Source organism: Corvus moneduloides, chromosome 3 (genome assembly GCF_009650955.1).
Source record: "Corvus moneduloides isolate bCorMon1 chromosome 3, bCorMon1.pri, whole genome shotgun sequence".
In the NCBI taxonomy this organism is placed as follows: domain Eukaryota; kingdom Metazoa; phylum Chordata; class Aves; order Passeriformes; family Corvidae; genus Corvus; species Corvus moneduloides.
The window spans coordinates 47,094,519-47,117,442 of NC_045478.1; the positions used below are offsets into that span (position 1 = coordinate 47,094,519).

The 22,924-nt window shown below is 39.5% G+C and overlaps 1 protein-coding gene across 5 annotated transcripts in view; it reads right to left on the bottom strand.

Annotated features, from left to right (window-relative positions):
• RTN4IP1 (reticulon 4 interacting protein 1) overlaps positions 1–22,924 on the bottom strand; it is a 24,447-nt gene continuing 1,523 nt past the window's right edge. For 2 of the 5 annotated variants that reach the window (XM_032101382.1, XM_032101383.1), the window contains exons 2-9: positions 22,298–22,449; positions 21,439–21,507; positions 21,078–21,202; positions 15,695–15,743; positions 14,083–14,219; positions 11,809–11,992; positions 10,393–10,485; positions 1–134 (exon numbers count right to left, since the gene is read on the bottom strand). In XM_032101382.1, the coding sequence (XP_031957273.1) occupies positions 18–134; positions 10,393–10,485; positions 11,809–11,992; positions 14,083–14,219; positions 15,695–15,743; positions 21,078–21,202; positions 21,439–21,507; positions 22,298–22,423 (900 nt within the window). In that variant the 5' untranslated portion in view covers positions 22,424–22,449 and the 3' untranslated portion in view covers positions 1–17. Of the gene's footprint in view, positions 8,728–9,371; positions 9,736–10,392; positions 10,486–11,808; positions 11,993–14,082; positions 14,220–15,694; positions 15,744–21,077; positions 21,203–21,438; positions 21,508–22,297; positions 22,450–22,924 lie in introns of those variants that run through there. The other 3 variants (XM_032101380.1, XM_032101379.1, XM_032101378.1) reach the window with 3 other exon arrangements.

The window sequence follows — 22,924 nt, forward strand, 5'->3', positions numbered from 1 at the left end:
TAATGATTAGAGATACTTTATTGTCTACTAATTACATTGATCACTGTTTTTCCACGTGCATGTCCTCCTTCCAATTTCAGAAAGGCCTTTGGAACTTCAGAAAAAGAGAAGACTTCATCAATAACTGGTTGAATCTACAGAATAAAGAAAAAATGTCTCTATATTAGGAATAAAGTAATGCATCATCCTCGCACTTCAAAACTGTAGGAAGAGAGGGGGGAGGTTTCTTTAAGGTAGTTAGGACAGAACTTGCCCTGTAGCCACTAGATTTTAAGATTTTTCAGAGATACCTCTGCACACAGAAGCAGGCTTTCTGCTGCTCTTTGCCCGAGTTTTGAAACACCTTTACCAGCACAGTTTAGAGCCCTTACCTGGGGCTTCTACCACTAAAGTCACCAAGTAAGGCTCTAACGTTTTCATCCTTTCAAAAACTGACACTGTGGTTTAACTTTTTGTTGTCCACAATGATATACTGACAGAAAGAACATTTTTTTTCTCGTATTTCTCTACTGGTTTTCTTGTTAAACCCACGAATTCTCACACTGTCAGATATTTTAAACATATCTATAAATCTGATGCCTATCTGCATCAGTACATGGCTCAGTACCCTTAAAAGACCACAACTGAAGTACAAAAAAAAAAAAGTTCACCACTGTTTGTTGCTGAAATCATTTAGCTACACTTGAAAACTCAGCCACTGGGTATTCCAGGAGGCATAAATCATTATTAAGCCCAGCTTGCATCAACTGCTGTTCTGGCATTAATTTTGTAGAGTGGCCTTCTAGATTGTTTTAGACTCATTTCTAACAACAGTGAAACTACTTATTCACTCTCCCCATAATTAACTAAGGAGCCTGAAACCCCTATAAGCATTTTCTTTAGATAGCACAGTGTACCAACAGAAGCAGAAGAAATTCCAGCTCTTCTAAAAAATATTTGTCACTGCTGGTCCAAGGGAAGAGGTTTTTTTCTACTGTCAAGTTCTGAGTCAGCATTCCAAATGCCAAAATAAGATTTGTATACAAAAGTACCTCCCACACCTCCTACCAAAGATCTGCCTACCCTGAGGTTGGTCCTTTACCTTGGATTCCATAATACCAGCCCAGTGCATGTTCTTGCACTGATCCTAATCCTCTTACCAGAGGAAAACATGACCAGTAGATGAGTCTGCAGCTAGCGCTTGCAGTGATGAAGATTTGAAGTACCAAAGATCCAAACACACTATTTACAGTGCTAGAAGATCCTATTCACTTGTGTCAGGGAAAAAATATTTTCTGCATTTTCCTTATAGCTGTGAGCATGCACCATCTCTTGTTGAATACTCCAGAACTGGTAATTTCCCTGTGCTGGCAGGACATGCGTCTTGCTTGACAGAAAAGGAATACAGCAGCAGTAAGGACACAAACAATGTGCCAGCATTGGAACGGTGCTGTCTTTCAAAAAGCTGCCTTGCTTTTACCAGAAGACAAAGAGTTTTACTTTCAGACATGCTGCTTAGAAGGTGAGTGTGCAGCACTACCAAGGAGAGGTTTTCATACACACACACTTTACAAGCAGCAGTGCTGTCCATCCAGCACCCTCCCCAATGGCACAACAAATGCTATCTGATAGCTGTCCATGCTCAGGGAGGTCCTTTTCTCAAATCTCTTAATTTCCCCTTCATTTACACATTGTGCCTTACTTTGATGTCCACTACTTGCACTTAAATAACTGCTGGCTTTGCCTGTATGATAACAGTAATCCAAGACATCAGTACTCCAACTTGTACCACAGTATCTCCTAATATTATTACTAGATTTTCCTTTTTATTTTGTCAAGGCAAGCTTAGCCATAGGGTGAAACTGTACAAGGCAGAAAATCAGGAGTGAATAAACCCCCTCCAAAGAATGCATTAGAATTAGCAGACTTTGAGACCAACTGTGCAAATAAATATAGTTACCAAGTGCCTTGAACTTGCCATGCAGCAACATAAAAGGCTGAGTAATTTATTTCCCTTGTTCTGCCTGGACAATATCTGTAAACCAACCTCTAGCAAAGTGAGCAGTAACACACAGCAGAGGGGCCACAAAGATACCCCAACTGAGGAAGAAATGTTGGCTATAAATGATCATGTTCAAGACAAACTCATGTCTGGTCAGCATCCAGCACAAAATAGAAATGTTGTCTTGGACATCAGCAAAGTCAGGGACGTGAACCCAAGGCAGCAAAAACACTGAATCAGACAACGGTTTGGGGTAAACTGAGCATCTGAGTGCAGCTGCAGCTGCCGTGACCATCAGCAGGAGGAACGTGCTGCTGATCAGTACTGTTTTGAGGAAGACCAACCCTTGCTTTCACAGCAGATGCTTGGGAAAACACAGTTCACGAACCTTGCTGAGCCAAGCACTTGTACAGTACTCATTGTTGGTGGCAGTTGTGTACAATGCTGTGCTTCAATTAAGGGGAAAAAAAGAGATATAGAAACCCAGCCTGCTGGAGCATGGACACAGATGACCCTGACATGGCAACAGTCTAGGAGGAGGTGGAAAGTATTCAGGGAAGAAAGCAGAGCAGCAGCACAGGGGATGTAAAGTGCAAGGGATTCCAGGGAAAGGCAGAAGTTAACTTCAGACATGTGCAGCAACTGAGAAAACATAAACAAGACACTTCACTGGTCTGCTAACCCGCAGTCCCTTACTGTAGATTGCAGCTTATAACCCTCACAGAGGGTTACATACTCAACCTGCTGGGTAGAGTTCAAAGCATTGCATTTGAAAAGTGGTGACACAGTGATTCAGAGGAGCCTCACAGTTCAAAACACCGTGTGTATTGCAGCCACCACATGCTCAAAGCCCATCTGCTACATTGATGTAACCTCTAGCTTCATTTAAATGCTGGCTTTAGGCAGTGCTACAGAGAGACATGAATACCGAATTGATGATCCTGGCAATCTAGAGCATTAAACATTTTATCTGACTGGCTGGACAGTCCCATTGTTTGAATAACCCTGAAAGGGCTGACCGTGTTGCAGCACAGTGATTCACTCAGCCTTTACCATAATCCACTGACTAAGATAAAATTTCTTCCTGTGAACAGACAAACAAGTAGGGGAGCGTCTGCTGTTTGTTGAATGTGTGATAATAAATGGAGATTAACTGGATAACAAAAACACTGCCTATTTACAGCCACGCATCAGGTCCTTGCCAGAGGACACCTATTTGTTCAGGGAAAAGGGATTAAACTAAAGTCTGGGAGAGAAAGGATTACACATACCCACATTGAAATGTTTATCTGAAAACAGATTGGGCCTGAAAGGTATTTTCCTCCTCTTCATTCTCTCTGATGCAGGACATACTATAGAAACGAATCTCAGGTCTCTTGAAATGAACTCATGGGTTTGGAAAAATAAAAAGAGTAACTGCTGATGCTGATTAAGGCTATCCTACACACAGCACAGAGGTGGTGTCCCAGCCCCTCCACCTCTGAATGCAGCAAGGCAGTGAACAGCACTGGCAGGAGTGGACTGGTCAGCAGGAACACACTCCTACTCATGACAAATTCAGGCCCATCCTTGGAGGTCTCACTTTCTGCGGTAACAAGGACACATTTTGAATTTATCAGGAAGGGACAAGTGAAAAAACATGAAAGGAATGGAGACAGCTTTGACCCTCATAGTAGCAACAAGTCGCTCCAGCGCGTGGAGCTCTTTCCTGCCACTGGAGGGGGAGCGAGAGCCTTGAAATTCTCAGGAGAGCGACGAACTGAGCGCAAGCCTAGTTCAAAGCGCGGAAGGACAAAAGTGCCCTCACTCAAAGGACAGTGACAGTGCACTGGCTCTCCCCCAGGTCTGCAAAGGATGCCCGTGTCAGAGCTGCCGGGCAGCCTTGCTTGGGTGACTGCCTCCCTCCCTCCCAGCTGCTGCTTCCCACAGCACATCCCCTTCCTATGCCTTGCTGAGGCTGCTCAGGCTCCCGTACGGCACCCCGCAGGAAAGGTACTTGTACGTGCACAGAACAAAAGCTGGGATGTGCTCCACCAGACATCAAAATCCTCCTGAGGGCTTCCTGGAATGGAAAAGACCTGCCTGCTGTTTTGACTAGCTGAGTTAAAAGACAAAGGCCATATTCCTCCAGAAATTACCACCGTGCCTAAATGCGGTCTGTGAGCACAAAGGCAGAGCTCGATAGTCTCCTTTGGCCTTTAGTGAGTCTCTCATCAATGTCAACAAGAATCTTGAATAGAAATCATTAAAAAGAACAGTCGTTGTCCTGGAACTAAACAACTGGTTATCCATTTGTTACTTTATTGTCTTCCCATAGGGAAAAATGATGCTGTTTTGGGACACTCCTGCTTTAGCTGAGCATCTTCTCTGCTGTACTCATGTTCCACGCTCTTTGGATCTTACTCTCACCCCTTTCTTCATCCTTTCTTCCCCTTAAAATGGCATGCAACAATGTATGCTGAGCCTCATACTGCTTGCCAACAGCAAGTCCTAGGGTCAGCCCTCACTGAAGACAAAGACTGAAGTTCTCACCTTCTGGAACAGCTGGCTCTGGTCACATGTACAGGTAGCATTGCAACTGCACAGTACCAGCATACAATCGTAGGATGGTTTGGGTTGGAACCCAAGTCCAGCTCCCCCTGCCATAGGCAGGGACACCTTCCACTAGACCAAGTTGCTCAGAGCCCCATCTTTGAATGTTTTGTAAAAAACTTCCTTGCTGTGTTTTTTATTAACTTGTACTTCAGAGAATATGCACTTTCATCCATGAGCACATTAAAGGACATCAGGTACATGATATTTCTATCCCAAATACCTAAATGAAGTAAAACTGATCCAACAATACACCCATAAGAAAAATGGTGCTGCAGTGGTTAAGAAATGGGAATGGAAGGCAAGTGTCCCAGGGTCTAATCCCACAGCCATCTTACCAACAACTGTATTATCAGATCTTATTTGTTTGGTTATTAAGCCAAAGTAGGTTCTTTCATATCAAATCTCTAACAGTAGCCCACAGGAACTCATGAGTATCATGTACAATTATTCAAATGCTAGCAGGCAAATCCCAGTTAAGCAGGCTATCAGGGTACAGTTCAGAGCATAGAAGAGGCTTCAAAAATCTCTTGTTTGTTAAGTAGCCCTGGTAGAACAGCTTCTACAGAACACAATGAAGAGCAGTAAGAAACTGGGACAAGCCCAGAACTGCAATGTGTGCCAGCCTAGCCCAAGCTTAAATCAACAGAAATAAGGAGGATCCTGGGTTTAGTTACGTACTGGACCATGCTGAAAAACTGTTGACTAAAGGAAAAGCAATTCATCTCTTCTGGAATCCCCTGTCAGGCACATTCTTGGTAATTGTCCTGATATTTATGCTGGTAATTAAAGCAATCTGGGGCAATGTCACCATATACTTAAGACAGAACCAACTTTAGTACAGTTGTATATAAATACATATTTACATATGAAAGCATATCATATATAGAGATTAGAAATTGGTCCTGCATGATCCACATCTCCTTAGGTCTCAGCAAGTTAAACTCACAGCAGACAAGAGCTGCCTTGTTGACCCCACACTTTATACCTGCACTAGGCACAATTCCCTCCTACACTAGGGGGCTAGAGCTCAGAACACCAGGACTGACTTTCCACACAATATACAATTACATCAGGTTAAGGGAATTCATCTGATTAAATGCCTGGTAGACAACGATGAAATTTTTCCAGACCTCATTGTGGAGTATGTGAATTTACATATTCAAACCCTATCTCCCACAGTATGTGAAATTTCCATTAGTGCCCTTCACAGACACTTTGTGATGTAACCACACAGCACTTTCATGAAGAGCATAAGCAAGCTACCATGTCCTGGAGGAACAGGAGCAGCTGTGTTTTAATAAAAATCACAGTGGGTTTTTTTTTTGGTGGCCATGACAAAATGCAGATAGAGGTTCTTTTTGGAAGAAAAAGGGCTGAACAGAGCTTTTGGCAACCCCTCCTCGGTCAACATCTCTGTGCTCTAGCCAACCAACCTGGCAAGCAAATGCACTGCAACAAGAAAACACAAAATTAAAAGCAAAGCAAAAAAAAAGGTGCAAGCTTTGCAATTTAGCATGAAGAAAGATGGTCATCAGAGCAGGTGTGAGTGACTACAGAGAGTGGGGAGAAGGACTGATCTCTAGTTAATTTAGACATTTAAGTGTAGAAATCCCTGTACTTAGGCACCCTAGTGCCTTTTCTAAGAGAGACTAAAGCAGGCACCACGCGAGGGCGAGTTCTCAGGTACCTTAGGATACCTCAGCACAGTCATAAAGTCTGGAATTACTGTAGAAAAGGCCACATCTATAGATACCATGTTTGGAGAGCAGCCAAAGACTCAGTGTTACATTCACTGTTTGATATTCATACAGGTGAGAGAAATACAGCAATAGTACAATAAGGGCCAGGGAAAAAGTTACTTGCAGAACTGTAACAAGATGAATTGGAAGCAAATCAATACACACAGGTTAGGATACCGAGTCCAGAAGCTGTGATGACCTACACTAGCAGTAGGTATAAACCATCTTAAATCATGGCCAACTCTCAGAACCCATGGCATGTCAAAGTGGATGACCATATCCATTTGTGTTATTTACTTCCTGGATAGGAAAGACCAGGAACAGAAAACAATTGAATTCCATATTTTAACAAGGTATCTCAGAGTAAATCACCGAAGCTGGATAAAGGGCATTAAGCCCACATTAGGAGATCAAGAAATTATGGTAGCAAAATGTTATGTGATTTGTTCAGCATTGCACAAGAGGACAGCAGCAGGGCCAAAGAACAGTCAGCATCCTGCCCTCCAAACCATAACAGCAGGTGCTAAGTCCAAAGCATCTAGTGCCTTCAGCAAAATGTATAATCAACACTACTCACAAATTACATTAATATAGGCATGCAGTTGTTCTTCCTGTGGGTGCCTGTGCTGGAACATCTATCTAAAAAGCAAACATCAGAGAGAATGATCTATCCATTTCATGACTGGAGACTCTGTTTGCCCTTTAGCCTTCCTTCTGCAAAAACAACTTTTACCCATCAGCCCATCTAATGCAACAACACCCAGAAGGAAAGAGTATTAAGTCACCAGAAACACTGCACACACACTTGTACTGCATTTAAATAGCACTGAATTAAAATGAAAATGTCACATTTCTGTTGGGCTGCAGGTTAACCCACATCCTATCATGATCCAGCAGGAACACACAACACACTCAGTGCTCCTGCTTATGACACTAAGGAGACTTCTGAGCCTGCCTTCCTCCACCAGGCTTTATAAAAGGCAAAGTTAGTGCTCAGTTATGTTAGAGGCTTTCTACCAACTTAAGTACTTATATGAATTTGGCCTATTTTCACCAAGGACTATATGACATGTCCTTAGGAGGAAAATTCTGGGCAAGCAGCAAAACCGGAAATTGTCAATGTTAAATCCACAACACTGATCACAAATACACCAAATTAATTCCTAATGAGCCTTTCAGTGATGATGCTTCACCGGACAGCAGATCTGTGTCCTGAATTAAAGGCTCTGTTGATTTCAGTTGTCTTTAGATGAGAATTAGTAATTCACCAGGAACATTCTACCGTGTAAAGAGACACAGCAGCTTCTGACATGGGCTTCGTCAACTTATTTGGTGGAGCCCACATTAAGACAGTCCTTACTGAGTCATAATTAACTGCTGCAATTCAAACCACAACAGGGATTCCCCAGGAGTAGAGAAAGTAGCCAGTATCTCTAAAATTTGTCAAGGAAATACTGGATTTTCTCCATGCCCACAACTGCTGCAGCAGTCTCCCAGACCCTCAGTCTTGCAATAGTCTCTTTGAAAGATGTCCAGCTTCAAGGCAGAGAAAACAGCTCATAAACTGAAAATGGTTTTACAATTCCCAAAACTGACTGATGTGCAGGTAAATTACACAAGGAAAATTATTCTCTTTTCCTTGTACTACCAACTCATCAAATCCTCTCCTTCTCCTCCCCATTAAAAAAAGGCTGTGAAAAGAACTCCTCCTCAGAGCTGACATTTTGCAAACCTCTGTTCCTTGCTGCAAAGATCATCCAGGTGAAAACCAAGTCACTTTAAACAAAATTGCTTGTTGCTCATCCACTGAAGGATTGAGAATCCTTTTGCTTTCACAAAGGAACATGATGAACTCATCAGAACTAAAAATCTCTGTTGGTGCAGAAGGACTGTAAGGAGAAACACTGTAAAATCAAAATGATGTGTAAATGTTTCAGAGGTATGCTCTTCAATGCTTCACTGTAATATCTCTTTAAACCATCATCTCTTTTTAATTTCCTACGTTTAATCCCCCCTCATCATTTATTCCTGACAAAAAAGCTGCTCATTTTCAGGAGCTTTCTAATTGCTCTCTTATTCACACTTCATACAATCTCAAAATTAAGATGTCTTTAACAGAAAAGACTAACATTTAAAAAAAGCCCCCTGCATTACTCAAAAATATTCACTCAAAGGTAACAAGTTCAACTACATGAACTCAATTTGCTGGCTTCCCCAAGCCTTCTTGATACACTTCATTGCTTTGTGCTTTTTTCTTTCTCCTTTATTCTTTCCTATTCAAACATAAACATTTATTTTCACTTACTTATAGGAAATTGTGGTACAATTTCTCCAGTGATTCTCTCCTGCCTTTTTTTCCAAGCACCTACTCTTCTGAATGTATGGTCTGTCCATTTAAGAGAACTCTTGTGTCTAAACAAGAAAGGTCATAGTCTTATTAATAGCTGTCTAAATGGAACACAACTGGGTCTTACAAAATCCTGATGACAGCTCAAATGTTTACAACATTGCACAAAATAGAGTAAAATGCTGCTAGAATAATGACTCTGCAGACAAACAGTCTGACGTTAGGACCTGTTTGTGCACAGAGAGTAAAAGACCAAGCAAACATCTTTGTCCTCATGATCATCTTACAACCAGAAGTACATCAGGACATTCATGTATGTATGACGTACCTTTTAAGTGGCATTGCAATTCACCTGTCCAGGTTACTAAGCAAAGAACACTGATTAAGCCCTATCTCTATTGCATAAACAGGTGTTTTCCAAGAGGCTTTCATGAGCATATTCTGCATTTGTTTTGCATACAAGCTAGGAGAAGAACACAAAACAAATTGCAACTGGCTGAGAGCAGGACAAATGGTAAGAACAAATACAAGGGCATTTCTTTTTCTTAGACACTTATAATTTAGCAGTGTGACGGAATGCAATCACAGGATGAGGACCACCTTCTACAGCTTCTTTCTTGACCACAGGATTATGCCTATGGCACTGGACATAATGCAAAGCAGAGAACTTTTTCTTACCAGCAGCACTGAGGTGGCAAAGTAGAAGCAATCAGATCTTAAGTACAACAGCAGTTTATTTACTCTTTTCCAAACTCCGGAACATATTGCATACTAAAGAAAGGGGATCAACACTCTGAGAAATCTAAATTTTACTAATATGCACAAATTTTGAGCACAAGATGGCAGTTCACATACTGGAATTACCAGCACTCATGGCAGATTCTGCTTACTCTTCTGCTTAGGTACCACACAGAAAGATTAACAGCAGTTGTTCATATTCTCTACTCTTGGATAATTTCATGTTGCCAAAATTCCCAAAGAGGACACTGCTGGGACCTGTATCACCACACAATCCAAAACATAGGAAATAAACTGTTCACTCCCACAATATATTTTGTAAGAAGCTCATAAACCTGAAAAGATCACAAAAACACACCGTAATCTATCTTGGCTTTTCCCCCAAGTCCACTAAGATTCCCCAGAAGCTTATGAATGCTCACAATATTCCAAGTCCCTGTGCTGAATTAGCACAAACATCATACTCTGCAGCACTGAAATAATGAAACACAAGATTCCTGTCACCACTCTGCCAATGGATATCATCTATTACCCGCAATAACCAGAATATTCTAGTTCTGCGCACACTTCGGGCAGGATGCCCAACCATCCAGGCTGAGCAATTTTGCATATGCAGATACACAGCCATGTTATTCTGCCCAAATGAACCAAAGGAGAACTCTTAAAACATAATTTTCATACAGAGTTCATATTAAATGATTCCCACTGGCAAAAACAAACAATCACTGGACTTTACTCCTCGTAACTTTGTAAGCTTTGTGTTTTTAAAGATGTACGCTCAAGAGGGAGAAGGCAGAACAGTCTTAAGGACCATGAACTCCTAAATTCCATGCAAAAGGCAGAAATCAGAAACTGGAACAAGTTGATTCTCAACTAGTTTTCCTCACCGTGACTCTCATAACATTTTATTTCCCAGTAGTGAACTCCATCATTTTTAAGTCCAAGCAGCATCTCTTCCAGCACAAATACGCAAGTAACCTTCACTGACATACCTTTCCAGAATCAACCAGTTCTGCTATTTCATCCAAATTTGGGCCACTTGGCATGAAAAATGCCCACCGATAATGGACTCCTTTAAGGAGATGCTGCAAGAAAGATCACAAAATCTATTAAAAAGTCATGAGAGCAAACTGAAATGGGAACTAAAATTAATGACAGAATCTCTAAAGAAGTAACAAGAAAAAGACATGGAAATTATATACTAGTGTCTGAAAAAAATGGCACCTAAGCATGTGGATTAAATGCACAGACTAGGATGTTGTGTTCCACAATAGGATCAGGGTGAATTTTGTGTCCAATTACACAAGTCAGCTAGTAGAGGAAAACAATTACCTTGTCTCTGCAGCTAGAAACAGCATTATTTGTTACATAAGAGAGAAACTATGTTATGTGTTCATGTACATTCACAAAGGGGGTGAAATAAACCCAGCAATGTGACATTTAGAACCTTCCACTTCAGTATCAGTGACTTCATTTTCCACCATCTTATCTGCAAAGTCATCACTGTCCAGTGACAGATGGCAGCTCACATGAAAAGCATTTTGGGAAGATCTCACAGGCACAAGTCAAGAGCATCTCCTCTGAGTAAACTATTACAAGAGTAAGAGCCATCATCTGCCAAAGAGACATGATTTTTATATACGGCATAGAATTCTCTTCATCATGGAAACACGCAATCTGAAAAATAATATTACATTATTTCTTCCCTGCCTTTTCATTTTATCTTTCTTGTGAAAGTACTGCTGCAGGACTTAAAATCCTGTTCAGCCAAGCCTTTGCAGGAATACCATAGCAACTGCTTGAAAAGCATTCATTTGGAGAGCGAGTACACGAGCACAGGGAAGAAAGGGAAACTTTCTAAAAAGCCCCACTGATCTGGCCACTGGCAGAATGTTTTAAGATCCACTTATGAAAACTAGAAAAATCAGTATCACCATCCAGACACATGAACACGAAAGAGATGAAAGACTTCCTAGCCACCCTCGACCACTCTTATTACTCTCTGGTGCTGGAACAGGATGAAGAGAATCAGTCATGGAACAATGTTTTGAGAGAAAGCCTGACCGGCCTAAAGCAAGTAACAAAACTGCCCTCACTTCAGTGAGGCAGGGATTTGCTGTGTTTACTATGAAACCCTGGCTGTCAGCAGGACTCACTAGGGAGGCCATAGGGAAAAGGCCCCAATGGAATCAATGGAAAAGGCACAATAAGGAATCAAACTTCAAAGCTCCCCAAACTACTACATACACCCAGCAGCACCACCCCAACACATTTCTTTCAGTACTTAATGACATATGAGGACAATGCAACAGCTGCCTCTCCATGAGCTCTGTGACTGACATCCAGGCCACAGAAGTAGTCACTAAAGTACTGCAAAATATCAAAGTACATAGGATTTTGTCAAATACCTTGAGAGTTTTGGAACCAACAGTGACTCCTGTTTGCAACATGCCATCAGCCACTCCAAGTTTGTCCATATTGATCAGGAAAGGTGTCACTAAGGTAACATATGTTGCTCCTGACCATTTCTTCAAGCGATCTAGTGCCCACTTCTCATTGGATCCGCCAACATTATCTAGGATAAAATCAAACCTGCAGACATATAAAGAACAGGTTTAAAATCTCAATATGGGAAAAACAACTTCACCGTAATTAAGTTAGTTAATAGCAGAAACCAGCTATATTTCACATTTACATGTCACTGCAATGCAATAAAATAATCAGCCTGCAAGATAGCACTAAGAATGTCCCAGAACTTCAGCGAAGTCCCAGCTTAATGTACAATGGGATTGAAATTTACAGGTTATTGCCCATTCACTGTGCAGCAGACACAGGCTATTTAAAAAGTACACTTAAACTCCCAAAAGCAAACTTAGATGCATGACTACATTCTGTACTTGCTTAAAGCCTTCTAGAGCTCTATCTCTTCAGCCCTCCCACAGAGACTACTGGAACAGTCTTGAGGTCTAGCTCTGAACAATATGGTACGTACATGAGTCTGGACTCATGCCCTCAACTAGGAACAGCTCTTGTACATGCTGTACTCACATGAAAGGCAGTTCCAGTGGCTAAAATTACGTAAACAAATTATTCTACTAACACTTATTTCCTCGCATCCTTTCTGTGACCCAGTTCTCAGCTTCACTTCTCCAAGGTTTTTTTGACCTCCTTATTTATTTAGGGGCCCTTTTACCTCTCCTGACAGCTCTTATCTTCACATCTACCTATTTAACATTGAACCTAACAATGCAAAGGATCTAAAACCTTCTCCCCATGGAATGGGTATATGCAGCCTCTGGCAAAAAGCCACAGTTTCAGTATTCCTTCTCATTATCCCAGCATGTGAGCCTGTAAAGGCTGAATTGGGCAACAGGGAGCTATGCACCTGTTCTGTTAAATACACAACTCATTCTCTTTTCATCAGTAAATTTTCAGCAATCTCCAGACTGCAACAGATACATATATACACATACCTCTAATCTAAATAACCTACAAATATGAGGTAAAATACCTTATGCAAACTAAATAGAAATGTCCTTATCTCTCTGGAATGACAGTTTTCCTGCCTGTCTTCCAAAGGTGTGATTTCACATTCAAAGTTCAGTTAACGTAACAGTTAGCTGCCAACAAGAGAAGATCATGAAAACTAATGCTCCTGGAAAGGGTAGCTGACTATGGGTTCTGAAGAGTCAGTACAACTGAAAAGGGGAGGGAAGTAGGAGCATCCCTCTCAGTAGATCTGACTGATCAGCCTAGTTGCATCATTAAACTGCACCCCAGAACACTGTTGTTGATATCTCTTCAAAAGGGTCACTTGCTAGAATGGGTATTTAGCATTTAAAGTGTTGAGCTGCACAAAGGCAAATTTAGCACTGACTGCAAAGTCCATCCTCCCATACAGACAGTGTCACTACCCTTGCAACTGCCCTCAGGCCTGCTGACAAGTGCATTACAGTTAAAAGGCACATGGCTTCTTAGCACAGTTACCAATAAAATTCTCCCACAGATTGAGCAGCTTCTCTTCACCCTCCCAGAAAGTTAGCTCGATCTAGCTAAGAAGAGCACTGTAAATACCATATTCAAATATAAGTCACAGCAGACTACGTTTAAACAGATGGAAAGATTACAAAAGCAAAAAATACTTCTGTTCTAGAGAAAACTCCCAGGCTAGTTTAAACATAGCTGCTGCGACAAGATAAATGTGATTGTTTATCAGAGGCAGCTGTACCGAATGTTACAGAACAGAAATTTACTCGCAGTTGAGTTGCACAGTGGCAAGTCACTGCTTCATGATATAGTTGTTCCCTCTAGAAGACCAATTTTATATTTACCAGCTTCACTCAGCATTTCACAGACTTATTTTAATTTATTCATGCATTGTATATTGTCCAAGATACTTGGATGGAAGCTACAAAACTGTTCATATCACAGTCATTGAAGAGAAGCACGTGCAAGTGAGCTTGTCTCCACAAGCTCAATTTACTGGCTTAGTCTTACAATGAAATCTGTGCTGGGCATACTCACTTGCAAATTGCATTCAAAAAGGTGAATCTGCTTTACAAAACAATGCTTTAAAAATGGGGGGAAAAAATGAGGGAGTTCTGACAGAGTCAAGCAATCAAAGGGCAGAAGGTCTGACTGCCAACTCCTTCATCTCAGTATTAAGCTACACAAACACTCACAAGGGTAATGTTTTAAGCTGCTCTTCCAGATTTCTAGATTTATAATCAACCACGTCATCTGCTCCAAGCTTCTTCACCAGTGTGCTGGCATCATGAGAGCAAACTGCTGTCACGTGAGCATCCCAGGCCTTCATTAGCTAAAAACAAGTATAAAAAAAAACAAGTCCAAAAATTAAAATTTAGTGAAATACTGAGAACAACTTAAAAAGCCAAAGTCTCATTATATTTATATAACAAATGAGCACCTTTAATAGGGAGTAGGGAGACTGTTCCAATACCAGATAATTTGTCACAAATCCCACAGACAAAATAATGGCTAGAATTTATCAATATTGAAGGTGGTTGTGGGGAAGGAGTTGGTGTGAAGGAGGAGTGTGGGGGTTTTTTAATGCCACTGAAAGATACCAGGTCTCATGACAAATAAGGCTCTCAGTTTGCCATCTGAATCTGCCAGCTAAACATACACCAAGACGTACTGTCCAAGTTGCCAATCTACCAAACCGTCACCAGAGGTACCATTAAATATTATTAAATACATCCTTTAAGTATTTCATATTACTGCAAATAGGCTAAGTACTAGTAAGAAGAAAAAGAAGGAAGTCATCTCTGATTTACCACAGGGTCAGTATCAGGTTATCTTCTACTCCAAAAGCTATAGTAAAGTAAAGGATTTTTGCTAGTTATTTATCTCTTTTGGCATCTCATTTTTTCATTCACAGTAATACTTTTTACCTTTATTCCAGATTAATTAACGTAGTTTATTCAGGATTGATCAGTTACAAATTGTAACTAGTCAGTGGCTGGTCAGCCTTTCATACCGACTTTATTACTGACCTGCTTTATTACTGACCAGGCAAATAGCACACCACAAAAAATTCTGCTGTAAACCTCTGTGCTTATGGCCCAGTAACATGGAAAGTAGTGATGCAATCACCCGACTTCTGTATTTTTTATAATCTTGAAAGAAAGATGTTTCAGCATGACACTAATTAGAACCAAAACCCCCAAATTAACTGAGAGCATGAAAGAGTATGTTCCACAACTAATGAATCAACAAAAGAGCATAGTGACTTTCCAAAGTTTAGAGCTACTGGAACAAAGACAGACAAAAGGGCAGCAGAGCAAAGACAGTGAGGGAAAGTAAATCTAAGCCTCTGTGCTTTACATCCACTGCACACAAAAGCCTCATCACATCATTTGACCAACTACAGCAGTTGTGGTAGGTGATACGTTCTCCATCAGTTTTTCTACTCATACGCCAAGTTCTGTTCATATTTAGAGCACAGAGCTGACTGAAAGATAATGAGAACAGGCTACATATTTCAAGTCACACCATTCAGAGATTTCATGCACCCAAATTGTGAAATGTGATTTTACACACAACTCCTTTCTTTGAAAGTCCCTGCTTCCTACCTTAAAATAATACAACATAATAAATGGAAAGCAATAAATCTGAAAATACTCTACTTTTGGAAATATCAATCAGCTCGTTCAGGCAGATTGATCAGTAGCTTGCTATTTCTCTATTCCTTCTCTCAATTCCCTTCTGTTATTTTTTTTTTTCTTACTGAAACGCTTGAAGATTCGTCCTGGGCATGCTGGTTTATATTACCTGTACAGCAAATGTACCAACTCCTCCTGAAGCTCCTAATATTAATACTCTGTAAGAGAAAATTAAAATATATTTAATAGTTCTTTAAATGAATTCTACAGTAACTATGTATTCTAATGTTTCTTATACATCTCTGACACTGAATTATTTTTAGCAAAAGATTGGTTTTGTCAATCAATGTTATTCAAGAGTTGTTAACTGTTCAGATAGCCAAAAATGTGACTTAACATTTGCTGATCATGTGTCCTGTCCCAAAAGCATTATCTCAGCACAGCCAAAGAGACTTCCTCACATGTGCTTTCCACTAAATGCAGGCAGTGGAGCTGTCAGGTAGTAGCATTTATATCCCTCAAAACCCCTGTACCTGTCCTCACTTTCCCAAACATAATTGTTTAGTTTGGGGCAAAATCAATTAAAAGTCCTTTCTGTCTCCCAGACTCCACTGTCATATCTCCTAAAGAAAAAAATCACAAAAATCAGTCTTATCTAAGAGAGAAAGTAGTTTAGTATCACATTATTTAAGGAGATTGCAAACTGCAGAACATATGGAACATAATTTTCCCATATTGCATAATGTTTATCTAAAAGACAAAAATACAATGAAGTACCCTTACCATTAACAAGTTTAATTTCTATTAAATTAAGATAGGTGTCTTTTTCTCTAGAAAAAAAGCACTAGAATTTTTCTAGTTCTTTCCAGTACATCTCAACAAGACCCTGTAAATGCCAGATTGTGGAAACTGGCACACAAGCAAGAAAATGAAGGAGTAGATTACCAAATTATTAGCAATTGAGAGTTCATTTTAACTGATGACCCTAAATTTCAAAAAAATTAAAACAAGTTTACTTGTGTGAGGACCTTACTGCTAGAAGACTAATCACTGTTCAAAAATTTCATCTAAATACTTTATTAAATAACATCAGAAAGTGAATTAGTAAGACAACCTTGAAGTTCAAGTTGCAAACAGTGCTGGGACTTTGGATCTATTTGCTAATTCTAGGACAAAAGGAAGATCCAAGATGAAGTCCTGGCATAGGATTGGGGAACATCATGTTTCTCAGAGCTTCTGTTTGCCAGAAAAATCTCAGAATCTTCAGAAGCTGATGACATTCCTGTTTTAAATCTCACAGTGAAGGATGTTGAAGGAAATTGCTTTTTACAGTACAAAACTGTACTATACAATCTGGAGTCTCAGTTTACAAAAGTTCTTTGAAGTAGCTTAAGAGACTTGGCTTTGGTCACACTATCCATTTTAAAATGCTTCTTCCTTTGTAACTGATCAGATTCTGTTCCCTCCCATTTCACAGATCCAAGCTGCAAAATTCAGATTAAGAATATGAAACCACAAAGCCTGCAGCTTTTAAATCTGCCAAAATGTACTTATCCTCAGAACCAGGCTTCTAACGACAGATGCCCGGAGCAACATGCATATTTTGACTTTAGTATACTTGAAAAGGCTCCGGGATACCACACTCAAGATATTGGGTTAAGCCCATCTTTATCCTTAAAAAGGACAGTCAAAATGAAATCCTTTCAAAGAAACCTTTTCAAACCGCCTTTACAATTTTACTCCTTAGTTGAAGGGCGTTTCTTCTACCACATATTTGGGGGAAAGCTGTCATCTTAAAATGTACAATTTCCTCAAAGGATTTAGGTAAGATTTTCAGTTTGGGGAGCAGCTTGGCTAGGACTTTTTTTATTCTCCCCTTCAATAAAAGCCCTCAAGATTCTTCACATAGAAATGCTTTCAGATTCAGTTTGTTCCTATGTTACATGGGCTATTTTCTACCACATCTTCCAATTATTAAAACTCTCTCCACACATTATGACTTCAAGAAAGCTTTTCATTTCGGAGACAAACTACATCTGCACAGGAGATCCATGTGCAGCCTCTCAACAGATTAGCATTTTTACAGCACTGACAATAGTAAGACATACAAGTAAGTCAGGGAGTGTTTGAAGGTACAGGACCTGGTAGGACAGTACTGAAGGACCACAGATGGTGGCAAGTGCTGAAGCAGGAACAGTGTTGTTTGCACTGCCTCAGGAAAACACAGTCAGGAGAAAACATATCATAGAAACTACTTGTTTTCACTGCAAGGGTGAGCTCAGTAGTAAACTATAATATCTAAGCATGTGCACTAGGGAACAAATCTAACAAATCTTCTGACCTGGACAGAGATCCAAGAGAACCAATTCTTTCAAAACAACAAAATGAACATTCGTACCCCAGGCTTTCCTCCCTTCTGACAACGGGACAATATTCACCAAGCCCCCACAGGGCTCCAGCAGTTCAAATGATCATAGGGAGCAGATCTCTCCAGATAAGCATACCATGAGATTTGAAAGTTTAGCCCATCTCCCTGGGCCCTGCTTGAAACTATGGTGTGGTCAGAAACAAGCATCAGACTGGCAGGACCTGTTTTGGCTGTATGTGCCTCCCACCAGAACACACTGAGGATGGGGAGTGGATGTAGAGATCAAGGACTAGTATTTTCTCTGGATTATAAACAATTAACAACTTTCAGTGACTGAGTTACATGCAAAATAAAAATTGAATAAATGCATCAATTTTATATAGTTATAAAATTAATGTATTTATTGATTAAATATATCAACTTTATTTAGATATAAAATTATATTTCATTTGATTATGCCAACAAAATGTCCCCAAGAAATTTATTCCTGGATCAAGCAGTGTTTACCCTATCAGGAAGTTTTACAACCTACACCCAATTTGTACTTCTCAACAGATAAAATACACAGATGAAAAACATACAGATGAAATAACACACAGACAGTGAAAAAAATATATTCTTATGATACCATTCAAATTTTCACTGTAACCATATAAACCAGGAGTGTACATTTGGTAGCTTACATTAACAGAATCCAGCAACTCTGCCCAGCATACATGAAAGTCTAAGATATCGCCTCTGTATTTACATAAAGACTTTTACTTAATAGCAATGTAAGCACTTTGAAGAACTTCTCAAACTGTCAGGTTTGTTTTTATTCTGCATTTTGTGAATACAGAAAGCAAGATATTTAAGCCAGTCTTGAACAAGCATATTCCCTTTCTACTGAAACAGGTCAGTGGCACATCTGAGAAGCTGTCCAGGTGTCCACAGAGAACAGAGTCATTTTGAACATTTTGGATAGTAAGAACATTCACTTTTAGCTTGTAAAAGAATACTGACATTAATTACAGTGGTATAGAATAAAAGCTATGGAAAAATGACTGGAATTACAGTGAAGCAGGAGGGTTCACAAAATAATGAGAGCACACCTCAGGTAACTTGTAAAAATGTAACCTGTGAAAGTATGTGCAGATGGAGCAGATAATCTGTCAGATCAATGTACAGCCAGACACTGGAATAACAGCAAGTATTTGTGGTTAGCTCACACTAACGCCTTAAAAGAGGCAAAGAGAACAATACACACCAACAGAAAAATCTCACTGCTTTTAAGATGTCTTAACACTGCAATAAAGCACCAGTGAAGTAGCTTTCATCAAGGAATACAGGCTGCTCTGCCAAAATAAGACACATTTTTGTATGCATATACACCCTTCTACATAGCTATTTACATACAACTAAAGGAGACAAAAAGACTGACATAAAATCACATATGTAGGTAACTTCTTACCATTTATATGATCTAAAGAAATTAGGAAACACTGTATAAATTCTTGTATTTTTAAATTATTGACTTGAGAATTCATGGAACATAATTTTGCACAGCCCCTTCCATGCATTTTAAATACCTTCCTACAAGTAATTTTTCAGGGGAAAAAAGGTACCATCACATAAGTAATTTGCTGCTGGCTTTACAGTTCAAAATTTATAGATAGGAAGCATAATATTTTTAAGTACATTAAAATCAGGTTTTTTGCTGACAGAGTAATTAAAATTTTATTTGGAACATAAAAATAAATATTAAATGTAAAGACACATTACAAATGCAGTTTGAATTTTACCATTAACAATCTAAACACTTACCTGTAGTTTGGAAAGACACTTTAAACAAGGCTAGTTTATCAGTGTATCTTTAGATTAATTCTATTTGCATGTGAAAGTTAAGATAATAAAATGCCTAAATACTGAAAAATAAAAAGTAAGGTGATCTTAGGAATTTTGTTATTAGCTGGAAGTTAATTTCAATGATGTCTCTTTGAAACTCCTTTAAATTTCGCAATTTTGTTTTCTCAAAACATTGTTTATCTTTAGAATAAACAATTACTCAATATTTTCATGATGAAGGTCACTGTGACAGATGAACAACCACTCATTCAATTGTCTTCTAAAGATGTGGGTGAAGAATTTCCATAGATCTACTATCCTTCGCAATGTGTTGCATTACAAACTATCAGTCAAGATAAGAAGAGGTCAAGCATCCAGACTCCTACTGCCCAGTAATTACTTTATGACCTAAATCTGTGATGCAGCATAGTAACTTTAACTATTTTTTTTCAACTCCCATAGTTTTACTTTTGTCTTTATTTCCATTCTGAAGATCTTGCTATCTATTTACTCAAACATCCAAAGGTCAACATAACTGAAAATTTCAATTATCAGGAGAAAAATGGTATTTGCTCCAATCCTTCAGTGCATTTTTCATCTGCCATTGTCAGATTAACAGACTGATAAACAAAGTCAATCTTTCTATTTGATTGGCTGCTCGTCTTGCACATTCTCCTTTTCTTGTCTGCATTCCTGACCTCATCAAAGTTCTGGCCTGTAGGTCAAGTAAGAGTTCATCAGCTGCTCATTTTTCTCTAAAAAGTGGGAAAACCAGTCTGTTCCAAATGGCCCACACATGCAGGAAGTGAGTGAACCACACCTCTGTCCTTGAGAGGGCCTTTTGTGAGTTGCCAGTATAACTGAGAGGATATTACATTTGCCTAGCTGTCCTAAAAAGGTGAAGTCCCTAGAAATTCCTGGAGATAACATCCTTAAATTCTCTATATAGCCCATACACTAGATATACACTGGATTATGACAGAATCATAAAATGGCCTGGGTTGGACAGGACCTCAAAGATCATCTAGTTCTAAATGCCCTGCTGTAGACAGGAACACCTTTCACTAGACCAGGTTGCCCAGAGCTCCACCCAACCTGGCCTTAAACACTTCCACTTGTGGATGTGGCAGCATCCACAACTTCTCAGGGCATTTTTTACCTCTATATAGGGACCTCATCTGAGCCTTCCTCTAAAGAAGCCTCTCTTGGCAGCTGTGTAGACAGAATCCATCATCCTCAGGCAGCTGATCTTTATGAATGTCATGGTATAAGTCTTTATCACTGCTGGACGTGTCATAGAAGCAGCTCATCAATATAAAAATGAAAAACTTCAGTTTTAGCACCAGAACTATTTACTTACCTTTTCCCACTACAGTTACTTTGGTTCAGTCCTCCCACTTGGTTAAGTGCAGACCACGCAGTGAGACCAACATATGGTAAGGCAGCAGCTTCTGTGTGACTGAGACACTTTGGCTTAAAAGACACCTGAAATAAAATCATATCTAAGTCACACAGCAGCTCCCATGTGACACTGAAATATTTAAGCACGCTTTACTGAATTGGAGATCGTGTATTGCACATTTTCAGCCACCTTCAAAACTAGCTGGAGTACAAATCAATACAAGCACTAAGAAATAAAGTTACTTAGATACTGAAGAAGAAAAATGCCAGTTTTTACAACTTTGGAGTTTTGTCCGTTAGCCACAGTTTTGAAAGTTTACCTCGTTTCCACTAGCTACCACGAATTCTGACAGAGTACCCTGTTTCCATGGGGGAATTGCTGCCCACACCTAAAACCAAATAGAAAACAACCATCAATTTTTGTAACTCTGTGCACAATTGTACGTACACAGAAATTTCCTTCATTAAAGAAAGCTTTTTTCCAATTTACAGAATGTCTTCATTATTTATCAGAAACCAGCTTTAGCTTGCTTTACACAAAAAAAAAAATCACAAAACTGACTAAATGAAGGACTGGAGGGCTATGTAAATAAAATGTACCATTGCAGTGTGCATAAGACATAATTTTTCAAGCCCCCCAAACTACTCCCATGCCAGGAAAGCCCAGATTAGAGGGGCAAGGAGGGTGCAGAATCAGGATTTGCTGTATTAAAACTGGTGAAATGTGAAAGCAACTGATGAAGGTGAAAGCAAACAGTATCAGTATTTGTTTAGGCATCCGTGAAGTGCTTCTTGGGTTAAGCCGAAGTTCCTACTCCAAGTTACTTATGAAAAATAAAAACAAATCCCTTCTTGTTAGAATTCTATCTTCAATTAAAAACAAAGTGGTATTTTGAGTATGCACTTAGAAACAAATTCCACTCTTGCCACCACTGAAATGGACCAAAAACTCAAAACACAGAGGGGAAATTAAGTTGCAGAAGCAAGTGTCTGAAAGACCATGCTTTTCAGAGAAAAAATGAAGGGAAGAAAATATTCTAGGAATTTACTGCCAGATAGGCCTTATTAAGAGTGCAACAGCATTAAAAAAAATAATTAAGAGGAAAACAAATGCTGAACATCCTATAGTATATTTTAACTATACGTTTTGGAAAAAAAATAAAAGATTGGTGGTATCACCTCATCTCCAGGTTTGAAATAAGACACACCCAGTCCACATTCCATAACAACACCAGAGACATCTCGACCAAGTGTTAGAGGAAATTCAGTCTCGCCAGTTTTCAGTTTCAGGGGATCCCGCTTCATATTTAATGCAGTTGCACCATAACCACCTACAAAACATGGAATCAACCACATCACACTGAGTGCTCATTTATTAATTGCCTAATTCCTATTAGAAAGCATTGTCTACACGTAACGTGCCTCATTTCTGTTACAACTGAAGCATGCAAGAAATCTGCAATATTTTATACTTTTACAGATTTTACAAATAAAGAGCAAATGTAAAAAAATGTTAAGGCACATCTCCTAAGATGAATAACCTGGACGTCTCTTCAGCAAGCAACAGACAAATGCTGTGAAGTCTCAGAATTCCCCATCTAACAACTGTATTCAGCCTAAAAATAACCTGCATTTGAGCATGTATCCCCAGAGTTTGGACAACTCTGCCTAAGGGCCGTACCGTGCTAGAAAGTGTCTTAACAGGAATCCTCAGACGGAAAATGTCCCATCACCAAACTCCCAACCATATACAAGGATTTTTAAAAATTCATTTATTAGAGACCCAAACCACAGATCACAGATCTA